Below are 17,805 nucleotides of genomic sequence, written 5' to 3'. Positions count from 1 at the left end.
AGTATGCACACTTTTAGTTTGTATACTAACTACAGTGATTATGATAGTCCACCACAACCTAATAATAATAATAATAATAATTTATTAAAACTTCTATAGAGCTTTTCATTATATATATATATATATATCTCTCAACATACCTTGTCATGATACAGAAGGGGTGGGCAGCATTAAATCTCATCAACTGGTGTTTTCCATTTATTAGAAAATTGGAAAATGTTCTTTGCAGGAAAAGTGTCCTACACAAAGAAATAGATATAGGACTCATATTTAATGTGTGGATTATTTGATGGAATATAAGTTCCGTAAGGCTTAGGTTGTTACGAGTGTACTGATATAAGAGGGACATGTGACATCCAGATAACTTTGAGAAGAAAAAACACATTATATCGAAGTTGTGCCTGTTATTCACACACGAATCTGCCCTCTCATTGTCTAGAATGGTCCTACCTGATCTTGCCTCCTCCCACTGCCTTTAACACATTTATTTTCATTGTTAGATCGGCCACTTTAAATTCTGGTCAATATTATGGATAGGCTGTGCTTACAACCCATAGGAATCCCCACCCACTTGACTACTTTAAAATGGCAGAAGAATGGTGGAAGCCTTCAATGGTGCTGCCCATACTAAAACAGCCTTTTGGCCACTAAAGGTCTCTGTCAATCTCTATGGTAATACCTCATAACAGACGCTCCTCATTGGTTGTTTTAAAGTTATTCAACGTCGGAGGTTTCCGTTTCCTGTACGGTTGCTAAGTAACACTTCCTGTGCGTTGAATGTGTAGAAAAGTAAATAACGGCTAAACATGGTGCACTAATTGGGATTATAGGTAAATCGGAAATCGTTTTTCGCGTGAAAATAGTCTTACCTTTGAGAACTGTAGATTTAGCGGCAAAATCATGACACTGACAACGATTAAAGACGGCGAATACACCGCCACTGTCTACAAAATGGTGAGAAGTTGGTCGCTTGCATAGCTAACGTTACATACCATGGATACTACCGCTAGCCATGATAGCAAGCTAGCTGATAATGAAACTGGTTATTTTAACTTGTGGTATTTTATCAAGTTATCATGTTGATTATATAGCGAATTCCAGCTAGCTAACGTCACAATACGAATTTCACAAATTGGGGCTATAGCAAGCTAGCTTACTTTGATTAAGCTAGCCTGACAGACCCTTCAATTTCAAGGCTCATGCTATAGCCTAACGCTAGCTAACGAACTAAGTGTGACAACATAGCTAGCTAGATAGCTAATGTATTATTTTATAACGAGCTGCTAACTCTGTTCTCCTATAGATCAAAGATGGGCGGTATGGAGAGGCTATCCACATCCTCAGCAATGAACTGCAGAAACAGATGAAGGTAGTGAGTGTGTGTGTGTGTGTGTGTGTGTGTGTGTGCTCCCAGATCTGTTGTCTCCTTCTATAGCCTGGTCCCAGGTCTGTTGCCTCCTTCTATAACCTGGTCCCAGGTCTATTGTCTCCTTCTATAGCCTGGTCCCAGGTCTATTGTCTCCTTCTATAGCCTGGTCCCAGGTCTGTTGTCTCCTTCTATAGCCTGGTCCCAGGTCTGTCGTCTCCTTCTATAGCCTGGTCCCAGGTCTGTCGTCTCCTTCTATAGCCTGCTCCCAGATCAGTTTGTGCTATTGCCAACTCCATTGCTGTCACCGGCAAGCCAATGTTTAGCTTGCTAATGAGTGACTTGTCATGATAGCTTGTCATGATAGCACAAACAGACTGTCCCTCAGACTATTTCATTGGACAATACATCTAGGGCTCGATTCAATCCGTATCGGCAAAGTTCATCGCTATAGCATTCTTGAAATTTTAAAGGTCATTTTCGATTACCTATAGACAATATATGCAGCGTTTACCGTGACTGCAGTCTCATGGAATGCGGGAACATTACCTTTAAATGTCAATCGCCATATAGTGCTGAACTTGGGCGATATGGATTGAATGGATCCCGTAATCTTCTCATTCTCCTCCTCCTCTACCTTCTCCTCCTCCTCCCAGTCACGGGCAGCCCTGTCTCTGCTAGGCTACTGCTACTACCACATGCAGGACTTCACCAACGCAGCAGAGTGCTATGAGCAGCTGACCCAGCTACACCCCGAGGTGGAGGAGTACAGGCTGTATTACGCCCAGTCTCTGTACGGGGCCTGTGCCTACCCCGAGGCCATGAAGGCTACCTTTCTATTGGACAACCCTACCAGCCACACCAAGGTACACTTCATACATCAAGTTATAATACCAAGGTAGGAAGTAGAATCAGTGCTTCATTTGAGCCGGATCCTGCCACAACAGGACACAGAACCTCTCAGTTTTGGACTGTTTTGTTCCGGAACCTATTTACCAGGATCCGGAACCTCTCCTGCCCCACCAGGTAGAGTTATAATGTTTACTACCAGGTAGAGTTATAATGTTTACTACCAGGTAGAGTTATAATGTTTACTACCAGGTAGAGTTATAATGTTTACTACCAGGTAGAGTTATAATGTTTACTACCAGGTAGAGTTATAATGTTTACTACCAGGTAGAGTTATAATGTTTACTACCAGGTAGAGTTATAATGTTTACTACCAGGTAGAGTTATAATGTTTACTACCAGGTAGAGTTATAATGTTTACTACCAGGTAGAGTTATAATGTTTACTACCCGGTAGAGTTATAATGTTTACTACCAGGTAGAGTTATAATGTTTACTACCAGGCAGAGTTATAATGTTTACTACCAGGTAGAGTTATAATGTTTACTACCAGGTAGAGTTATAATGTTTACTACCAGACCTACCAGGTAGAGTTATAATGTTTACTACCAGGTAGAGTTATAATGTTTACTACCAGGTAGAGTTATAATGTTTACTACCAGGTAGAGTTATAATGTTTACTACCAGGTAGAGTTATAATGTTTACTACCAGGTAGAGTTATAATGTTTACTACCAGGTAATGTTTACTACCAGGTAGAGTTATAATGTTTACTACCAGGTAGAGTTATACTGTTTACTACCAGGCAGAGTTATAATGTTTACTACCAGGTAGAGTTATAATGTTTACTACCAGGTAGAGTTATAATGTTTACTACCAGACCTACCAGGTAGAGTTATAATGTTTACTACCAGGTAGAGTTATAATGTTTACTACCAGGTAGAGTTATAATGTTTACTACCAGGTAGAGTTATAATGTTTACTACCAGGTAGAGTTATAATGTTTACTACCAGGTAGAGTTATAATGTTTACTACCAGGTAGAGTTATAATGTTTACTACCAGGTAGAGTTATAATGTTTACTACTCGGTAGAGTTATAATGTTTACTACCAGGTAGAGTTATAATGTTTACTACCAGGCAGAGTTATAATGTTTACTACCAGGTAGAGTTATACTGTTTACTACCAGGTAGAGTTATACTGTTTACTACCAGGTAGAGTTATAATGTTTACTACCAGGTAGAGTTATACTGTTTACTACCAGGTAGAGTTATAATGTTTACTACCAGGTAGAGTTATAATGGTTACTACCAGGTAGAGTTATAATGTTTACTACCAGGTAGAGTTATAATGTTTACTACCAGGTAGAGTTATTATGTTTACTACCAGACCTACCAGGTAGAGTTATAATGGTTACTACCAGGTAGAGTTATTATGTTTACTACCAGGTAGAGTTATAATGTTTACTACCAGGTAGAGTTATAATGTTTACTACCAGGTAGAGTTATAATGGTTACTACCAGGTAGAGTTATAATGTTTACTACCAGGTAGAGTTATAATGTTTACTACCAGACCTACCAGGTAGAGTTATAATGTTTACTACCAGGTAGAGTTATAATGTTTACTACCAGACCTACCAGGTAGAGTTATAATGTTTACTACCAGGTAGAGTTATAATGTTTACTACCAGGTAGAGTTATAATGGTTACTACCAGGTAGAGTTATAATGTTTACTACCAGGTAGAGTTATAATGTTTACTACCAGGTAGAGTTATAATGTTTACTACCAGGTAGAGTTATAATGTTTACTACCAGGTAGAGTTATAATGTTTACTACCAGGTAGAGTTATACTGTTTACTACAAGGTAGAGTTATAATGTTTACTACCAGGTAGAGTTATACTGTTTACTACCAGGTAGAGTTATAATGTTTACTACCAGGTAGAGTTATACTGTTTACTACCAGGTAGAGTTATAATGTTTACTACCAGGTAGAGTTATACTGTTTACTACCAGGTAGAGTTATAATGTTTACTACCAGGTAGAGTTATAATGTTTACTACCAGGTAGAGTTATAATGTTTACTACCAGGTAGAGTTATAATGTTTACTACCAGGTAGAGTTATAATGTTTACTACCAGACCTACCAGGTAGAGTTATAATGTTTACTACCAGGTAGAGTTATAATGTTTACTACCAGGTAGAGTTATAATGTTTACTACCAGACCTACCAGGTAGAGTTATAATGTTTACTACCAGGTAGAGTTATAATGTTTACTACCAGGTAGAGTTATAATGTTTACTACCAGACCTACCAGGTAGAGTTATAATGTTTACTACCAGGTAGAGTTATAATGTTTACTACCAGGTAGAGTTATAATGTTTACTACCAGGTAGAGTTATAATGTTTACTACCAGACCTACCAGGTAGAGTTATAATGTTTACTACCAGGTAGAGTTATAATGTTTACTACCAGGTAGAGTTATAATGTTTACTACCAGGTAGAGTTATAATGTTTACTACCAGGTAGAGTTATAATGTTTACTACCAGGTAGAGTTATAATGTTTACTACCAGGTAGAGTTATAATGTTTACTACCAGGTAGAGTTATAATGTTTACTACCAGGTAGAGTTATAATGTTTACTACCAGGTAGAGTTATAATGTTTACTACCAGGTAGAGTTATAATGTTTACTACCAGGTAGAGTTATAATGTTTACTACCAGGTAGAGTTATAATGTTTACTACCAGGTAGAGTTATAATGTTTACTACCAGGTAGAGTTATAATGTTTACTACCAGGTAGAGTTATAATGTTTACTACCAGGTAGAGTTATAATGTTTACTACCCGGTAGAGTTATGATGTTTACTACCAGGTAGAGTTATAATGTTTACTACCAGGTAGAGTCATAATGTTTACTACCAGGTAGAGTTATAATGTTTACTACCAGGTAGAGTTATAATGTTTACTACCAGGTAGAGTTATAATGTTTACTACCAGGTAGAGTTATAATGGTTACTACCAGGTAGAGTTATAATGTTTACTACCAGGTAGAGTTATAATGTTTACTACCAGGTAGAGTTATAATGTTTACTACCAGGTAGAGTTATAATGTTTACTACCAGGTAGAGTTATAATGTTTACTACCAGACCTACCAGGTAGAGTTATAATGTTTACTACCAGGTAGAGTTATAATGTTTACTACCAGGTAGAGTTATAATGTTTACTACCAGGTAGAGTTATAATGTTTACTACCAGGTAGAGTTATAATGTTTACTACCAGGTAGAGTTATAATGGTTACTACCAGGTAGAGTTATAATGTTTACTACCAGGTAGAGTTATAATGTTTACTACCAGGTAGAGTTATAATGTTTACTACCAGGTAGAGTTATAATGTTTACTACCAGGTAGAGTTATAATGTTTACTACCAGGTAGAGTTATAATGGTTACTACCAGGTAGAGTTATAATGTTTACTACCAGGTAGAGTTATAATGTTTACTACCAGGTAGAGTTATAATGTTTACTACCAGTTAGAGTTATAATGTTTACTACCAGGTAGAGTTATAATGTTTACTACCCGGTAGAGTTATAATGTTTACTACCAGGTAGAGTTATAATGTTTACTACCAGGTAGAGTTATAATGTTTACTACCAGGTAGAGTTATAATGTTTACTACCCGGTAGAGTTATAATGTTTACTACCAGGTAGAGTTATAATGTTTACTACCAGGTAGAGTTATAATGTTTACTACCAGGTAGAGTTATAATGTTTACTACCCGGTAGAGTTATAATGTTTACTACCCGGTAGAGTCATCTTACCACACTGAGATATAATTCTGTTCTTCAACCATATTCTCTTAGTTATTTCTCTCTTCTGACCCATGTTCTGTCCTTCTCTCCCACAGATGATCAAACTGCAGGCATCCATCAAATACGGAGAAGAGGAGTACTCTGGAGCGAAGGTTAGTAGAGACTAGTATTGGACATATACTGGACTTGGCCATAACTAGAACCAGAACTAGAACCATGACTAGAACCAGAACCATGACTAGAACCTGAACTAGAACCATGACTAGAACTAGAACCATGACTAGAACCTGAACCAGAACTAGAACCATGACTAGAACATCAATTGAACCATGACTAGAACCAGAACTAGAACCATGACTGGAACCATGACTTGAACCTGAACTAGAACCATGACTAGAACTAGAACCTTGACTAGAACCATGACTAGAACATCAATAGAACCATGATTAGAACCTGAACCAGAAGCATGACTAGAACCTGAATTAGACCTATGACTAGAGCCATGACTAGAACCTGAACTAGAACCATGACTAGAACATCAATAGAACCATGTCTAGAACCAGAACTAGAACCATGACTAGAACCATGACTAGAACGTCAATAGAACCATGACTAGAACTATGACTAGAGCCATGACTAGAACATCAATAGAGTCATGACTCGTGCCAGAACTAGAACCAGAACTAAATCAGAACCAGAACTAGAACCAGAACTAGTACCATTATTAAATCAGAACCATAACTAGAACCATAACTAAACCATGACTAGTACTATCATTAAATCAGAACTAGAACCAGAACTAAACCGTAACTAGAACCAGAACTAGAACAGAACTAAACCAGAACCGGAACTAGACCCAGAACTAGAACCAGAACTTAACCAGAACTAGAACATAACTTAACCAGAACTAGACCAGAACTATAACCATACCTTAACCAGAACTAGAACCAGAACTTAACTAGAACTAGAACCAGAACTAAAGACCAGAAACATGTACCTGGTAGTTACTGTATGTCATGAGGTCAGGAAAACCTAATATAACCTGGTAGTTACTGTATGTCATGAGGTCAGGAGAACCTAATATAACCTGGTAGTTACTGTATGTCATGAGGTCAGGAGAACCTAATATAACCTAGAGTTACTGTATGTCATGAGGTCAGAGAACCTAATATAACCTGGTAGTTACTGTATGTCATGAGGTCAGGAGAACCTAATATAACCTGAACTGTATGTCATGAGGTCAGAGAACCTAATATAACCTGGTAGTTACTGTATGTCATGAGGTCAGGAGAACCTAATATAACCTGGTAGTTACTGTATGTCCTGAGGTCAGGAGAACCTAATATAACCTGGTAGTTACTGTATGTCATGAGGTCAGAGAACCTAATATAACCTGGTAGTTACTGTATGTCATGAGGTCAGGAGAACCTAATATAACCTGGTAGTTACTGTATGTCATGAGGTCAGTAATATAACCTACTGTATGTCATGAGGTCAGGAGAACCTAATATAACCTGGTAGTTACTGTATGTCATGAGGTCAGGAGAACCTAATATAACCTGGTAGTTACTGTATGTCATGAGGTCAGGAGAACCTAATATAACCTGGTAGTTACTGTATGTCATGAGGTCAGGAGAACCTAATATAACCTGGTAGTTACTGTATGTCATGAGGTCAGGAGAACCTAATATAACCTGGTAGTTACTGTATGTCATGAGGTCAGGAGAACCAATATAACCTGGTAGTTACTGTATGTCATGAGGTCAGGAGAACCTAATATAACCTGGTAGTTACTGTATGTCATGAGGTCAGGAGAACCTAATATAACCTGGTAGTTACTGTATGTCATGAGGTCAGGAGAACCTAATATAACCTGGTAGTTACTGTATGTCATGAGGTCAGGAGAACCTAATATAACCTGGTAGTTACTGTATGTCATGAGGTCAGGAGAACCTAATATAACCTGGTAGTTACTGTATGTCATGAGGTCAGGAGAACCTAATATAACCTGGTAGTTACTGTATGTCATGAGGTCAGGAGAACCTAATATAACCTGGTAGTTACTGTATGTCCTGAGGTCAGGAGAACCTAATATAACCTGGTAGTTACTGTATGTCATGAGGTCAGGAGAACCTAATATAACCTGGTAGTTACTGTATGTCATGAGGTCAGGAGAACCTAATATAACCTGGTAGTTACTGTATGTCATGAGGTCAGGAGAACCTAATATAACCTGGTAGTTACTGTATGTCATGAGGTCAGGAGAACCTAATATAACCTGGTAGTTACTGTATGTCATGAGGTCAGGAGAACCTAATATAACCTGGTAGTTACTGTATGTCATGAGGTCAGGAGAACCTAATATAACCTGGTAGTTACTGTATGTCCTGAGGTCAGGAGAACTTAATATAACCTCTTATAACTGCTTAGTTAGTGTTTTTGATCCATTTAGATACCCTTGTGACCTCTTATAACAAATTTCCTCAACTAATATGCCCTTATGACTCCCTATAACCCTTTATGACCTCTTATAAGGCCTTTATGAACCCTCTCCCTGTCAGACACTGGTAGAGCAGCTTCCCCAGGACGACCCAGACTATGACGTGGACATGGGCTGTCTACTCTACAAGGAGGGGGAGTACGAGGAGGCTTGCAAGAAGTTCATGTCTGCCATGCAGGTGCTGGGCTACCAACCAGGTAACTGCACGCACGCACACACTCACACTCACACACACACCAAGGAAAACGTCTAACCTTTTGCCTGTCCTAAAAGTCTCTTGCATTTGCTGAACCTCTCTCTTCCTCCCCCTAATTCTCTCCTCCTCTCCCTCCCTCTCTCTCTTCCTCCCCCTAATTCTCTCCTCCTCTCCCTCCCTCTCTCTCTTCCTCCCCCTAATTCTCTCCTCCTCTCCCTCCCTCTCTCTCCTCTCCCCCTAATTCTCTCCTCCTCTCCCTCACTCTCTCTCCTCTCCCCCCTAATTCTCTCCTCCTCTCCCTCCCTCTCTCTCCTCTCCCCCCTAATTCTCTCCTCCTCTCCATCCCCCTCTCTCCTCTCCCCGTAATTCTCTCCTTCTCCCTCCCTCTCTCTCCTCTCCCCCTCCCTATGTCCCTGTCCCTCCCCCTAATTCCCTCCTCTTCTCCCTGCCTCTCTCTCCTCCCTCCTGTCTCAGAACTGTCCTACAACATAGGTCTGTGCTACTACAGTATGAAACAGTATGGTCAGGCCCTCAAGTTCATCGGAGAGATCATCGAGAGAGGGATCAGGGAACATCCAGGTCGGCACACCTGTTTAGCTAGATACCTGATCACTCTGTTGGGGTTTTCCCTTAGTGACCCTCCTTCTCATCCATGTTTTCCCCTGACCATCCTGTGTCTCTCTGTGCTGTGTGTGTGTTCTCGTCGTCCAGAGCTGAGCGTTGGCATGACGACAGAGGGCATTGACGTGAGGAGTGTTGGGAACACCCTGATCCTACATGAGACCGCCCTCATAGAAGGCTTCAACCTCAAGGCTGCTATAGAATACCAGCTCAAAAACTGTGAGTACATTCAGCAGCCTTGTGGTTAGAGTGTCCGCCCTTGACTCTCAGCATTAAGGAGATGTCTAAAGCTCTGTGATAGACTAGCATTCTCTCCAGGGGGTGTACTGTGATAGACTAGCATTCTCTCCAGGGGGTGTAATGTGATAGACTAGCATTCTGTCCAGGGGGTGTACTGTGATAGACTAATATTCTGTCCAGGGGGTCTACTGTGATAGACTAGCATTCTGTCCAGGGGGTGTACTGTGATAGACTAGCATTCTGTCCAGGGGTGTACTGTGATAGACTAGCATTCTGTCCAGGGGGTGTACTGTGATAGACTATCATTCTGTCCAGGGGTGTACTGTGATAGACTAGCATTCTGTCCAGGGGGTGTACTGTGATAGACTAGTATTCTATTCAGGGGGTGTACTGTGATAGACTAGTATTCTGTCCAGGGGGTGTACTGTGATAGACTAGCATTCTGTCCAGGGGGTGTACTGTGATAGACTTGTACTCTCTCCAGGGGTGTAATGTGATAGACTAGCATTCTGTCCAGGGGTGTAATGTGATAGACTAGCATTCTGTCCAGGGGGTGTACTGTGATCCAGGGGGTGTCTGTGATGGACTAGCATTCTGTCCAGGGGGTGTACTGTGATGGACTAGGTCCAGGGGGTGTACTGTGATAGACTAGCATTCTGTCCAGGGGGTGTACTGTGATGGACTAGCATTCTGTCCAGGGGGTGTACTGTGATAGACTAGCATTCTGTCCAGGGGGTGTACTGTGATGGACTAGCATTCTGTCCAGGGGGTGTACTGTGATAGACTAGCATTCTGTCCAGGGGGTGTACTGTGATCCAGGGGGTGTACTGTGATGGACTAGCATTCTGTCCAGGGGGTGTACTGTGATGGACTAGCATTCTGTCCAGGGGGTGTACTGTGACCAGGCTGTCAGAAATTACCAGCTGAAAAACTGTCCGTTCTCATAGTATACCAGGCTGGTACTCTCTGTTTATAATCTATGCGTAGTCACTTTAACTCTACCTACATGTACATATCACCTCAATTACCTCGACTAACCGGTGCCCCCGCACATTATATAGCCTCGCTATTGTTATTTTACTGCTGCTCTTTAATTTCTTGTTACTTTTATTATAATTTTTTTAAACTTATCTATTTTTTACTTAAACTGCATAAGGGCTTGTAAGTAAGCTCAACTCTGTCTCTCTGTCTGTCTGTCTCCAGGCGATGCAGCTCAGGAGGCCTTGACTGACATGCCTCCCAGATCAGAGGAGGTACTGTGTGTGTACTTGTGTGTGTACATATGTCAGCCCTTACCACTCATGTAGGTTGGAGACAGTGGTGCTGTAAGGTACATCTCTATCTGTGGCTCAGTGGGTGCTGCCCTCTAGTGACCATCTATATCAACACTCACACACTGATTGGGGATCAGGGGACCAGGAGCACTCTGTCAGACAGAAAGCTGTTGTGACGTGTGTGTGGAGACATTCTCCTTCTAACCAATGGACAATGAAATATCATTTATTATTTTTTATTTGATCCTGTATTTAACTAGGCTAGTTAGTTAAAGAACAAATAGTTATTTCCACATGTCTGTTGTCTTGTAGGAGCTGGACCCAGTGACGCTCCACAACCAGGCCCTGATGAACATGGATAAGAAGCCATCGGAGGGTTTTGAGAAACTGGCCTTCCTCCTGCAGCAGATCCCCTTCCCCCCGGTCACCTTCGGAAACCTGCTGCTACTATACTGCAAATATGAGGTAGGGTATTCTACTATATTATACTATACTCTACTGTACTCTACTCTATTATACTATTATACTGTATTCTACTATATTATACTATTATACTGTACTCTACTATATTATACTATTATATACTATTCTACTACTATATTATACTATTATACTGTACTCTACTATATTATACTATACTATACTGTACTCTACTATATTATATATTATACTATACTATACTGTACTCTACTCTATTATATTATTATATACTGTACTCTACTATATTATACTCTATTATACTAGTATACTATCTCTACTCTATTATACTATTATACTGTACTCTACTATATTCTAATATATTACTACTATTATACTGTACTAATATATTATACTATTATATTATATTATATTATACTGTAGTCTAATATATTATACTATTATACTGTACTCTACTATATTATACTGTAGTCTAATATATTATACTGTTATACTGTACTCTACTGTTATACTGTACTCTACTGTACTCTACTGTACTCTACTACTGTATATCTACTATATTCTCTCTCTCTGTCTCAGTATTTTGATCTGGCTGCTGATGTGATGGCAGAGAATGCACACCTCATCTACTGTTATACTGTACTCTATTGTTATACTGTACTCTACTGTACTCTACTGTACTCTACTGTACTCTACTACTGTATATCTACTCTACTCATTCTCTCTCTCTGTCTCAGTATTTTGATCTGGCTGCTGATGTGATGGCAGAGAATGCACACCTCATCTACTGTTACAAGTTCTGTACTCACCTCTACTGTACTCTACTGTAAGAACCACAGGTCCCTTTTATTGTCCTATTGTTCATACCTATATGTTCACTACATCCCTACGGTCAGTCCCTAGGGATAGTTTTACTTCAAAAGCATACATGTTAGTCTGACCCTGATGTGATGTCCACATTACATTTTCCATGTGGGATTGAAAGACCTCTATATACATCCTGTTCTGGATTGAAAGACCTCTATATATGTCCTGTTCTGGATTGAAAGACCTCTATATATGTCCTGTTCTGGATTGAAAGACCTCTATATATGTCCTGTTCTGGATTGAAAGACCTCTATATACATCCTGTTCTGGATTGAAAGACCTCTATATATGTCCTGTTCTGGATTGAAAGACCTCTATATACATCCTGTTCTGGATTGAAAGACCTCTATAAATCCTGTTCTGGATTGAAAGACCTCTATATAAATCCTGTTCTGGATTGAAAGACCTCTATATAAATCCTGTTCTGGATTGAAAGACCTCTATATAAATCCTATGGGATTGAAAGACCTCTATAAATCCTATGGGATTGAAAGACCTCTATATATGTCCTGTTCTGGATTGAAAGACCTCTATAAATCCTGTTCTGGATTGAAAGACCTCTATATATGTCCTGTTCTGGATTGAAAGACCTCTATATAAATCCTGTTCTGGATTGAAAGACCTCTATAAATCCTGTTCTGGATTGAAAGACCTCTATATATGTCCTGTGGGATTGAAAGACCTCTATATATGTCCTGTTCTGGATTGAAAGACCTCTATAAATCCTGTTCTGGATTGAAAGACCTCTATATATGTCCTGTTCTGGATTGAAAGACATCCTGTTCTGGATATAAATCCTGTTCTGGATTGAAAGACCTCTATAAATCCTGTTCTGGATTGAAAGACCTCTATATACATCCTGTGGGATTGGAAAAGACCTCTATATATGTCCTGTTCTGGATTGAAAGACCTCTATATACATCCTGTTCTGGATTGAAAGACCTCTATATACATCCTGTGGGATTGAAAGACCTCTATATAAATCCTGTTCTGGATTGAAAGACCTCTATATACATCCTGTTCTGGATTGAAAGACCTCTATATATGTCCTATGGGATTGAAAGACCTCTATATACATCCTGTGGGATTGAAAGACCTCTATATAAATCCTGTTCTGGATTGAAAGACCTCTATATACATCCTGTGGGATTGAAAGACCTCTATATAAATCCTGTTCTGGATTGAAAGACCTCTATATATGTCCTGTGGGATTGAAAGACCTCTATATCAATCCTATGGGATTGAAAGACCTCTATATAAATCCTGTTCTGGATTGAAAGACCTCTATATACATCCTATGGGATTGAAAGACCTCTATATATGTCCTGTTCTGGATTGAAAGACCTCTATATACATCCTGTTCTGGATTGAAAGACCTCTATATACATCCTGTTCTGGATTGAAAGACCTCTATAAACATCCTGTGTGATTGAAAGACCTCTATAAATCCTGTTCTTGCTACACATCCCCAATTAATTTTCTGGTCCTCCTTCTCCTGCTATGTAATAAACAGTTGATCTATGTGGTCTCTACCGTTCCAGTATCTGTATGAGTTTCTGGACGCCATGTTGACCTGCCAGACCGCTCCAGAGGAGGTAACAACAAAACTACACACCATTTACACCCTGTACCACCTACTACCTAGTACTAATCACTCTATACTACCTACTACCTAGTACTAATCACTATACTACCTACTACCTAGTACTAATCACTATACTACCTACTACCTAGTACTAATCACTCTATACCACCTACTACCTAGTACTAATCACTATACTACCTACTACCTAGTACTAATCACTCTATACTACCTACTACCTAGTACTAATCACTCTATACCACCTACTACCTAGTACTAATCACTATACTACCTACTACCTAGTACTAATCACTCTATACTACCTACTACCTAGTACTAATCACTATACTACCTACTACCTAGTACTAATCACTCTATACTACCTACTACCTAGTACTAATCACTCTATACTACCTATTACCTAGTACTAATCACTCTATACTACCTACTACCTAGTACTAATCACACTATACTACCTACTACCTAGTACTAATCACTCTATACTACCTACTACCTAGTACTAATCACTCTATACTACCTACTACCTAGTACTAATCACTCTATACTACCTACTACCTAGTACTAATCACTCTATACCACCTACTACCTCGTACTAATCACTCTATACTACCTACTACCTAGTACTAATCACTCTATACTACCTACTACCTAGTACTAATCACTCTATACTACCTACTACCTAGTACTAATCACTCTATACTACCTACTACCTAGTACTAATCACTCTATACTACCTATTACCTAGTACTAATCACTCTATACTACCTACTACCTAGTACTAATCACCCCATACTACCTACTACCTAGTACTAATCACTCTATACTACCTACTACCTATTACTAATCACTCTATACTACCTACTACCTAGTACTAATCACTCTATACTACCTACTACCTAGTACTAATCACTCTATACCACCTACTACCTAGTACTAATCACTCTATACTACCTACTACCTAGTACTAATCACTCTATACTACCTACTACCTAGTACTAATCACTCTATACTACCTACTACCTAGTACTAATCACTGTATACAACCTACTACCTAGTACTAATCACTGTATACTACCTACTGTCTAGTACTAATCACTGTATACAACCTACTACCTAGTACTAATCACTGTATACTACCTACTGTCTAGTACTAATCACTTTATACAACCTACTACCTAGTACTAATAACTGTATACTACCTACTGTCTAGTACTAATAACTGTATACTACCTACTGTCTAGTACTAATCACCCCATGCAACCTACTGCCTACTAGTACTAATAACTGTATACCACCTGCTCTTTGTATATTCTGAGGTATATATTCCTGTCTCTGATCATGTCTCTGTTGTGTTTGACCAACGCAGGCCTTCAGGAAGTTTGATGAGATGAACGCAAGTTGACAGATCAACTGACCAAACAGGTTACAATCTTCCAGTGTCAATGCTGACCAAACAGGTTTGTCTGGTTACAATCTTTGATGTTGTCTGGTTATCCTGTTCATCTGGTTATCCTGTTCTGTTATCCTATTGATGTTGTCTGGTTATCCTGTTATCCTGTTGATGTTGTCTGGTTATCATGTTATCCTGTTCATGTTGTCTGGTTATCCTGTTCATGTTGTCTGGTTATCCTATTGATGTTGTCTGGTTATCCTGTTATCCTGTTGATGTTGTCTGGTTATCCTGTTGATGTTGTCTGGTTATCCTGTTGATGTTGTCTGGTTATCCTGTTCATGTTGTCTGGTTATCCTGTTATCCTGTTGATGTTGTCTGGTTATCCTATTGATGTTGTCTGGTTATCCTGTTATCCTGTTGATGTTGTCTGGTTATCCTGTTATCCTGTTGATGTTGTCTGGTTATCCTGTTGATGTTGTCTGGTTATCCTGTTGATGTTGTCTGGTTATCCTGTTCATGTTGTCTGGTTATCCTGTTCATGTTGTCTGGTTATCCTGTTGATGTTGTCTGGTTATCCTGTTCATGTTGTCTGGTTATCCTGTTATCCTGTTGATGTTGTCTGGTTATCCTGTTATCCTGTTGATGTTGTCTGGTTATCCTGTTCATGTTGTCTGGTTATCCTGTTCATGTTGTCTGGTTATCCTGTTGATGTTGTCTGGTTATCCTGTTATCCTGTTGATGTTGTCTGGTTATCCTGTTGATGTTGTCTGGTTATCCTGTTGATGTTGTCTGGTTATCCTGTTCATGTTGTCTGGTTATCCTGTTATCCTGTTGATGTTGTCTGGTTATCCTATTGATGTTGTCTGGTTATCCTGTTATCCTGTTGATGTTGTCTGGTTATCCTGTTATCCTGTTGATGTTGTCTGGTTATCCTGTTCATGTTGTTCATGGTTATCCTGTTGATGTTGTCTGGTTATCCTGTTCATGTTGTCTGGTTATCCTGTTGATGTTGTCTGGTTATCCTGTTCATGTTGTCTGATGTTATCCTGTGTTGTCTGGTTATCCTGTTCATGTTGTCTGGTTATCCTGTTATCCTGTTGATGTTGTCTGGTTATCCTGTTATCCTGTTGATGTTGTCTGGTTATCCTGTTCATGTTGTCTGGTTATCCTGTTCATCTGCTTATCCTGTTGATGTTGTCTGGTTATCCTGTTATCCTGTTGATGTTGTCTGGTTATCCTGTTGATGTTGTCTGGTTATCCTGTTATCTGTTGATGTTGTCTGGTTATCCTGTTGATGTTGTCTGGTTATCCTGTTGATGTTGTCTGGTTATCCTGTTCATGTTATCTGTTCATGATTGTCTGGTTATCCTGTTATCCTGTTGATGTTGTCTGGTTATCCTGTTATCCTGTTGATGTTGTCTGGTTATCATGTTATCCTGTTCATGTTGTCTGGTTATCCTGTTCATGTTGTCTGGTTATCCTGTTGATGTTGTCTGGTTATCCTGTTATCCTGTTCATGTTGTCTGGTTATCCTGTTCATGTTGTCTGGTTATCCTGTTATCCTGTTGATGTTGTCTGGTTATCCTGTTATCCTGTTGATGTTGTCTGGTTATCCTGTTCATGTTGTCTGGTTATCCTGTTCATGGTGTCTGCTTATCCTGTTGATGTTGTCTGGTTATCCTGTTATCCTGTTGATGTTGTCTGGTTATCCTGTTCATGTTGTCTGGTTATCCTGGTATCCTGTTGATGTTGTCTGGTTATCCTGTTGATGTTGTCTGGTTATCCTGTTGATGTTGTCTGGTTATCCTGTTCATGTTGTCTGGTTATCCTATTGATGTTGTCTGGTTATCCTGTTGATGTTGTCTGGATATCCTGGTATCCTGTTGATGTTGTCTGGTTATCCTGTTATCCTGTTGATGTTGTCTGGTTATCCTGTTATCCTGTTCATGTTGTCTGGTTATCCTGTTGATGTTGTCTGGTTATCCTGTTATCCTGTTCATGTTGTCTGGTTATCCTGTTGATGTTGTCTGGTTATCATGTTGATGTTGTCTGGTTATCATGTTATCCTGTTGTCATCCTTCTCTCATCTATTTGGTCTTCCATTCTCCTTCTCTTTCGTCCGAGGCCCTGGTTACATTCTTCCATTCTGCTCTCTCAGGCCACCAGCTTGTTTATTAGCTTTAGTCTCCTGAATGGAACCGCAAGGGTTCCAAAAGGTTCTTCGGCTGTCCCCATGGGAAATCCTTTGAAGAACTTGTTTTTGGTTCCATGTTCACTCTCTGTGTACAAGATTCTACATGGAACTCAAAAGGGTTCTACCTGGAACCAAAAAGGGTTCTTCAAAGGATTCTCCCTATGGGGACAGTGAAGAACCCTTTATAGGTTCTAGATAGCACTTTTTTCTTCCTAAGGTGCACTACTTTTGAGTTGAGCCCTATGGGACTAGGGTGCCATTTGGGACGTTACCTTTTCCAAGCCTTCTACATTCACATTGGTGCTGTTTAACCTTTATAGCTTTAAATAGCTATCAGTGATGTGTTTTTACAGAATGACATCCGTTTTCCCCTGTTCAGGATACAGTGATAAGACTGTGTTATTATTGATGTTAAAGCATCCATAGTGACCTGTGTGTCACTATGACAC

The 17,805-nt window shown here is 39.5% G+C and overlaps 1 protein-coding gene across 1 annotated transcript in view; it reads left to right on the top strand.

The window, feature by feature from the left end:
• The first annotated feature begins 800 nt into the window (after positions 1 to 800).
• Positions 801 to 17,805, top strand: part of LOC135564930 (intraflagellar transport protein 70A-like) — a 40,193-nt gene continuing 23,188 nt past the window's right edge. The window contains exons 1-11 of the mRNA XM_065011011.1: positions 801 to 954; positions 1,304 to 1,369; positions 2,023 to 2,232; positions 6,126 to 6,182; positions 8,592 to 8,727; positions 9,201 to 9,305; positions 9,438 to 9,566; positions 10,791 to 10,840; positions 11,174 to 11,326; positions 11,879 to 11,938; positions 13,708 to 13,761. Of these exons, the coding sequence (XP_064867083.1) occupies positions 901 to 954; positions 1,304 to 1,369; positions 2,023 to 2,232; positions 6,126 to 6,182; positions 8,592 to 8,727; positions 9,201 to 9,305; positions 9,438 to 9,566; positions 10,791 to 10,840; positions 11,174 to 11,326; positions 11,879 to 11,938; positions 13,708 to 13,761 (1,074 nt within the window). The 5' untranslated portion in view covers positions 801 to 900. The remainder of the gene's footprint in view (positions 955 to 1,303; positions 1,370 to 2,022; positions 2,233 to 6,125; positions 6,183 to 8,591; positions 8,728 to 9,200; positions 9,306 to 9,437; positions 9,567 to 10,790; positions 10,841 to 11,173; positions 11,327 to 11,878; positions 11,939 to 13,707; positions 13,762 to 17,805) is intronic.

This window comes from Oncorhynchus nerka, linkage group LG26 (assembly GCF_034236695.1).
Source record: "Oncorhynchus nerka isolate Pitt River linkage group LG26, Oner_Uvic_2.0, whole genome shotgun sequence".
NCBI lineage: Eukaryota > Metazoa > Chordata > Actinopteri > Salmoniformes > Salmonidae > Oncorhynchus > Oncorhynchus nerka.
Note: the sequence above shows the minus strand (reverse complement) of the source record. Positions and strands in the feature narration are given on the sequence as shown.